We start from the raw sequence: 8,217 nt of genomic DNA on the forward strand, positions 1-8,217 counted from the left end.
AAGCACAAAAATTCATTATATGAGATATTATAAATATCTTAAGTTAATTAAGAATATATATGTTATATATAAGTATGATAAAAGTATTTATGCATTTATCTCATAAGTAATTGCGTAGTTTTGCATATATTTCAGTATACAGAACTCATTTAGATTTCGTCATGCAATATATAGTACAATACATGACCGAGTAATTGAGAATTTTTTAATAATTACTAAAATATTTAATTCCAAATTCATCCATCTATATCTCTCTCTGTGATCAGGTTCAAGTGTGATGTGATTAAAATTTCTCGCGAAAATTAAATAGGAACCGCATATATATTGTTTTCACTTCCTTTGACTTCTATCTTTTCACTTTTTACTTATCATCCAGTTATTTCTTTGTGTGTTGGGTGGGGGGGGTTTGAAAACGAGAAGCACAAAATTCATTATATGAGATATTTATAAATATCTTAAGTTAATTAAAATATATGTATATATATAAGTATGATAAAAGTATTTATGCATTTATCTCATAAGTAATTGCGTAGTTTGCATATATTTCAGTATACAGAACTCATTTAGATTTCGTCATGCAATATATAGTACAATACATGACCGAGTAATTGAGAATTTTTTAATAATTACTAAAATTATTTAATTCCAAATTCATCCATCTATATCTCTCTCTGTGATCAGGTTCAAGTGTGATGTGATTAAAATTTCTCGCGAAAATTAAATAGGAGAATACAGATTCTCATTTTTACTTTAATATTGTTCATACTTTCGTACCTACCTTCCTTACCTATAAAGTCTACTTTTTTCCAATTATTTTATATTGTTGGTGAAAATGAACATAAATTATAGAGGCGAAAAGTATAACTTAAAATTCCACCATGAATAATTAAAAAAGGCGGAAGGTTGGTTGCCAGTCAAACGAGTGAACAATGAAAGCTATATAAATTTCTGTCACCATCGATCTTAGCTTTAGCTCCTTTGTTCTTTCTTTCTTTTTTATATTCTTGGGAGAATTACAATAAGGTTTCAAGTAAGAAAAATAATTAAAAAATAAGTCTTAAAGGTTGTTATTCTCACTACAAGACTTGTCATTATAGGCTGTTGAGATTGTTATTGGGATCTTTTGGTAATTATTTTTTTTATGGGACTTGATTGTAATTCTCCCTATATTCTTTCATTGCCAAGTGTCAGCCTCTTTCTAATAAGAACATAATATCATCTTAATATTTGTGATAAAGTCTCAAATCAAATTGTTTCGACTCCCCCTTTTTTTGTGTTGTCATAAGGGATTACGTTGAAGTACTACTTACTGGAAGCACAAGCTTATTTCCTAGGTCATTACCCATGTAGGAACAATTTTCAGTGTTGATTATCCTGGTGAGCATCCTAAACTCATTAGATTTAAACCGTTTATATCTTATTTGAACAGTCCAAATTTAAAATCTTTAATGAATTATTTTTAAATAAAAAAATGATTCTTTGAAAAAATTATAGTTAAGAGATTATCTTATCTTAGATTCTATACATATTAAAATAATTATCTTGAACAAATAAAAATAAAAAAAAAACAAATCTAGATCATCTAAATAAAATATGGACAATCTAGATCTGATGGGCTTAGAATGCTGAAAGTTGTTCCTACCAATGTACTACATATGTTAAAGGTTTTATTAAATGGTAATTATAGTTAATATGCTTGATTAAGAATATTTTAGAAAAGACAATACTTATTATTATAAATAAATACTACTTCTTCTAATTTTTAATATAAGAGTTAGTTAACTAATTTGAATAAATTAAGAAAGTTTGTTGAGTTAATTATTTGTAATAAATATGTGTTGTCTTTCCTAAAATATCTTTGTAACTGAATATATTGATTATAATGATTATTATTACAAGAACTATCTTAAAATAGATAAATAAATATAAAATATAAAATATATTAGAATTTTATATCTAAGATTAAAATAAAAATCAAATAACTTTTATATCAAATACTGGAGATAATATTTTATTACGTGTTTAAAACAACATACTGACACGAATTTTTAAAGTTTAATTAGGCGATTATTATCTGCCTGGGAATGTGGAGCCTGGTTTTTGCTGCCCTAGCTAGCTATTCGCTACAAGAGTTTAGAGACACACTGTTGCCCATGCATGTTCATGATCCTACCAAATAGCAAGAATTTCCAGAGAAAACAAAAACAGGAAAACTAAAAATTAAAGGGTTAATTATTGGTATAGGAGACAAAATACGAAATTTAATGATGTTATGTTATAATCGCAGAAGCATGATGGATCATCGCGTACCAGCACCAGAAAGCTAAGTACAATATGGTATATTTATATATTCAAAACAATACAATAGAAGAATGGGAAGGAATAATGAAATCAAAACGTGTCTTGCCATTAGTCAATTATGCCTGCGGATTGATGTATATCTACCAACCAATACATGAGGTCATATATATATGTGTGTAAAGCTAATTCGGGTTTTATTATTTAACACAAACAACATTAATTAAAACAAATGGGGGCTGTCAGTAAACAGAGGTCAACTAAAAGAGATTATCATGGAGATATAGGACAAGACAACCTGTCCAAAACATAAAATAAGAGAGAGAAAGTTTAATCAAGTCACATGATTTTCAATAGTCCAATATAGAGGTCACACATATATAAATAAATAGATAATATATATATATATTAATATATATACACGCGCATGTGTATTTGATATCATAATTTTAATTTCAGAATTTCTTACTGAATGGTCGAAGAAGGGGGAGAAACTAGCAACTGCTACAGCTAGCTCATATATACTAGTATACATCAAATCAAACAAAAAAAATCAATAAATAATAACAAGTAGTATGTATATGGACTGTTGTCCCCTACATCTACGGGAAATTTTTTAACATATTGATAACGTAATCGTGTAAAATCGTATATAGATATATATATTATATATATATCCTAAAGTGTAAGAATATTTTGATGAGGGGTGACTTGATATTTTCAATTTTTTGAAGTTCTTATTAATAAATTTCAACATATTAATTGACTCAAACGCTAGCTACTCCCACCTGTTAATAATGCAACACAGAATCCTGTCCGATACAGAATAATAAACCTTCTCTCTCTCTCTCTCTCTCTCTCTCTCTATGCATGTAGGGTTTTTGCTTATATCAAAACGATGATTTTCCGGTCGGCCTCTCGCAGTTATCAATGAAATAAGCGAATCCAGTCAATATTGCGCTTAGATCTTGCAATCGATCGAGCTGGTTTCATTTGAATCAGTTACTTATCTTGGAGAAAGCTTTTCTCTTCAATAATATCGGTATGCACACAAACAAACGTATATTTTGTTGTAAATATGTATATCTTGCCACTGCTTGAGCAACGATTTTATATATAGCAATTAAGTCAGTTGATTGAATTGAAAAAGCACTACATGTACTCTTTTATATTTATTGCCTTTTGATTTGTTCTTGCTAGCTTCAGAGACGTCATCCTGAAACATAAGTTTGTGGTTCATGCTTTTCTTTAATCTTTCAACTTTTGGTTTTCCCTCTACATGTACTCTAAATTCATGCACCATTTTCCCATATATTGATAGGTATCTTTTAGGTGATGCATAGTCTTCTATACATACGCATAATTTTCAAATTTCTTCTAGGTTATAGGTGAGTGTGGAATTCCCAAGACCTAGGAAGAATAAATTTATGGTACAAAATCAGTACATAGAATCAATTAATTAAACTTGATTTTTCTTGTTGATCTTTCTATACATACGCATAATTTTCAATTTCTTCTAGGTTATAGGTGAGTGGGAATTCCCAAGACCTAGGAAGAATAAATTTATGGTACAATCAGTACATAGAATCAATTAATTAAACTTGATTTTTCTTGTGATCTTCACTTCATCATCATATATATACAGCAGGAAAAAGGAATATATCATCAGAAGATTGCTTTAATTACCAACATGGCTGAGAGTGAGAGATCAATTTACATATCGGACGAAAAGAACAAGGAATATAGTAACGACAACAACGTTAGACACAAACCCTCCTCTTCCTTGTTTTCTTCTTCTCTGCTTCTTCAAAAGGGTGCGTTGTTTGACTTGAACGAAGAAGCTGTGAACGATCTTGGTGGTGACATTAATGGAGGATTGTCGTCGTCGTCGTCATTATCAGGAGAAGGTAATGTCAGTAGCAACAACTCAAGTTCAGAAGTGAAAGAGAGAACAACAAGTAGTGTAAGGCAATATGTGAGATCCAAAATGCCAAGGCTTCGTTGGACTCCTGATCTCCATCTTGCTTTTGTTCGTGCTGTAGAAAGGCTTGGTGGACAGGAAAGTAAGTGAAATTAATCACAAGTCTCTTACAATAATCAAACAACTTCTCTTTTCTCAATTATATATGATCACGATTTATGGTTTTGTCTTGAACTCAATCTTATCTCAAGCTAGTTTTAGAATTGTACTGCCAAGATAAGGGAAGCAGTTTCTGGTTTGAAAATCTTCGACAATTTTCTGAAGAGTTGGAATCCCAAACTTGTCAATTCGTTTTCATGATGAACTGATGACTAATGAAAAAAACAAGAATTTTCTGTGGATCCTTCTGACATGTTCTTGTTTGATGTTAATGATGAATGGATACAGAAGCAACGCCCAAGTTGGTTTTACAGTTGATGAATGTGAGAGGACTTAGCATTGCGCATGTTAAGAGCCATTTGCAGATGTATCGAAGCAAGAAACTTGATGAGTCTGGCCAAGGTAAAGTTTCAGACTTGTGTTTCTAGTACATTCATTTATATATATATATATATATATATATATATATATATATATATATATATAACTAAAACATTATTTTCGTAGAACATCGGGCTACATGAACGTTCAAAGGCTTATATAGTGTGTGTGACATGGTTTTAATTTATAAATTTTATTCCAGTTTTATCCCAAAATAGGGCAACATTATTGCAAGGACAGAGAGATCACATTTTGGATATGTACGAAAGATTTAGTGCTCATCAAGGAGGACACTTTGGGATTGATGGCTATCTACCAACACCACCCCTAGTTATGAAGCCAATATTCGACTTCAAATCTCATGGCTCTTCAAGGTAATATGCACATGAAAACTCAATCACACATAGCTGGCTAGCTAGTAGGAAATGAAAAATTTTGGTTGGGGTTTTAAAGTATTATCCCCTCCGTCCCTATGTATAAGGCTTTTTTTTTTTTATTGTTTTACATGTACTAATTTAGTTAGTTACTCAACTTAAATAGTACAAGAGTTGTCCCTAGTTATTAAAAGCATCGTTAAAAATTCCTTTCAAACCATAATTATTCTTCTGACGATATTTAATGGGCTAAGTAGTTATGATAAAATCTCTTATAAAAGAAGTTTTACGAGATATCTCTCCACAATATAAAAGAAGAATACTTTTTAACACCTGAAATTAAAGAAGTTTAGATGTTACTGTGTAAATTACAAAAAAAAAAACCCTATTGATTTTTGATTCCCTAAAGGAGATGACATCCCTTTTTTTTTTTTTTGTAGATTTCAACCAGCAGGGACAAGATCAAGTTCATCAGTAGTAGGGTGGAACAACGACTTAGGGTTGTGTGAGGATGGCAAAGAGAGAACGATGATGACTCAGAGGAACAAGAAGATTATTGGAGGTTGTCCCCTATTATTTGAGGTTAACGACGATGATGCTAATATTAGAATGAGAAATGGACCTCATAGGCCAAACCTATTTCTTGAAGACAAGAAATGGCCTCCTCGTGAAAGAAATGAAAAGCCTTATTGGGATGACAAATATTGTCCGCGGAACGCCGCAAATTGCTTTATCAAGAGTAACCTTCAACACGAACCCACTTCCTGCAGCCCAATTTTCTCTTCCCAGGTAATTAACACTAATACCTTAGTTTCATATTTACTCCTCTTATCCTATTTATAAGTTACTTTTAACATATTTTATGTAAACCAAGAAAAACCATAAACTTCATTAACTCTCATTAAAAATTCAACAACTTTCCAACTTTAATCCTATTTAATATACATTATATCTCATGTAAACAAAGTCAACACAATAATAAATGAAGAGTAAAATTGTATATCCATACAAAAAATTTCTCTTAGTATCCTATAAATAAGACAAAAAAATCTTCTCTCTTTACCTTATAAATAGGACCAAATAAGTATGTATGCAAAGTTCCGGTAAAGGATTTGATCGATTAAATATTGCTGCTTGGAAATCTGTATGATCATTCTATTAATTGCTGCTCAAGCTATATATTAGAGTTGTCACACGTTGTATCGATGAGCGAGTATGTTATTTATATCTTTCTTTTGTTCTCTTAGTCACTTGGGACATGCATGAGTAAATATAATAGTTTAGAGGCAAGATTAGTTTGGTTTGAATTATTACTCCATTCAAAATTAAATAATTTTCATCCATATATATGATAATTGATAATGCTCAATGATTAAAGAAAGTATTGAAACTTTTTATTTCACTTCATTAGCTACGCCGTTATATAATAATTAAGAACGAATAAGGTTCATTATAAATACTTGATTTTTTTAGCAGAATCCAAAGAGGTGATTAAATATTTTTTCCGTCAAAAATCAATATTGAAGTAGTACAATCATTAGATAGCCTAGACAATTATTTTTGGAGTGACAAGTTGATTCGAGGATATTGATTTCTGCAACTAATTGTCTCAAGGTTTGAGCACCGGGGAAGGACATGAGTAAATAAAGCTAATCTAGTCGACTATTGTATAAATTTTCTTAGCTACTGGTTAAATCTCGTTATCCTTAAATTCTTTTATTTTTTAATTCACACCCGTTAAACTTGTGTTAGTATGGTATTATACCAGTAATGGGTTAAAATTATTGAATTTGTGAGTAGCATAGATTATAAATGAGCTAAGAACATGCATGATGTTTTTGGGAACGCAGGTTCATCATCATGATAAAAAAGATGTGACATCGCTACATTTCATCAGATATCAGAATCATCATTTATCAGAAGCAGGTGAAGTGAAAGGTCATCAAGTAGAGAGTTTGAAGGAGAAGAAGGAATCGCCCAGCTTTCTAAAGTCATGTTTAACACAAGATTCTGCCAATAATGTTGCAGACATGAACAATCTTGGGCCTGCAGGTAATAAAAATGATGGAGGAATCAATACGATGTTGTCTCTTTCATTGTAACAACATATAAATTTGCATTATTTCATTAAAAAAAATATAAATTTGCATTAACACGGTAATGAAGGGATGTGTGTGTGTGTGATGAGGGTGAGTACTTAGATCAGAGGGCCAGTTTGTTTAAGATTATAAATAATGATTTTAATTAGGGTAGATATTTGAGAAATTTATTGGAAGAACGAGGGAGTTGTTGAGAGAATTCAAGCTATAAACAATCGAGAGGAATGTACTGAAAAAAGCTTATTTTAACAAGTTATTTGAAATATTTTATCAAAATAGATCTTTTTCCCCGAAAAAGCACTTGCAATTATCTTAATGTGTGTTATCCCAATAACTCATGTTCACTTAATTTTAAAATAAAATGGCCCAGCCAGAATTTGACTCTGATATATCAGATTACAGATAGCACAGTGGAGGGGAGATATTTTAAATACATTCCTTGGAAGGCCATATATAGGGTTTCAATATGAGCATACTGACATCCTCGAGACCAGACAATCTGATTTATTTTATGAGTTTTTGGTATGTACGTTATATTTGCAAACATGGTGGGGCTTATTAATGAAGCGTACGAGAACTTAATTTAGGAAAGAAAAAAGTTGTCGTAGCTCTATTAATAACTTTGCCAACACATGAGGAAAACTCAGAAGATTTGTGTAAACTAGTATTACCTGTGGGGTGACGTGTGAGCTAAAAGCCTAAAACTCTTGACGGTAATGAGCATATATATGAAAACATCCTCATTTCTTCTGTCTGCAAAAAACTGATTTTCTTTATATGTTTGTGTGTATATATATCCAATCAAACAGTTGACCCCGCACAATTAATGCCAACTTATGGTCACAGGCTTCTTTTGGAAGAGATGGTTGAAAGGAACATTTTAAATATAGTGGCGATCCATATATAATTGTTTTTGTCGATTGGTCATAGCATAATCAATGACTTTGATTGCTTAAATGTCTTCACTTCAGGTTTAGAGCATTAA

The 8,217-nt window shown here is 31.0% G+C and overlaps 1 protein-coding gene across 1 annotated transcript; it reads left to right on the forward strand.

Moving 5' to 3' along the window:
• Positions 1 to 3,988: 3,988 nt before the first annotated feature.
• Positions 3,989 to 8,217, forward strand: LOC114762411 (uncharacterized). The gene is made up of 6 exons (XM_028951886.1): positions 3,989 to 4,361; positions 4,667 to 4,780; positions 4,962 to 5,133; positions 5,574 to 5,922; positions 6,984 to 7,185; positions 8,204 to 8,217. Exons 1-6 carry the CDS (start codon positions 3,989 to 3,991, stop codon positions 8,215 to 8,217), a joined length of 1,224 nt encoding a protein of 407 aa, XP_028807719.1.

The sequence above is a fragment of the Neltuma alba genome, unplaced genomic scaffold (genome assembly GCF_004799145.2).
Source record: "Neltuma alba isolate B1F8T4 unplaced genomic scaffold, ASM479914v2 tig00011214_pilon, whole genome shotgun sequence".
Lineage (NCBI taxonomy): Eukaryota > Viridiplantae > Streptophyta > Magnoliopsida > Fabales > Fabaceae > Neltuma > Neltuma alba.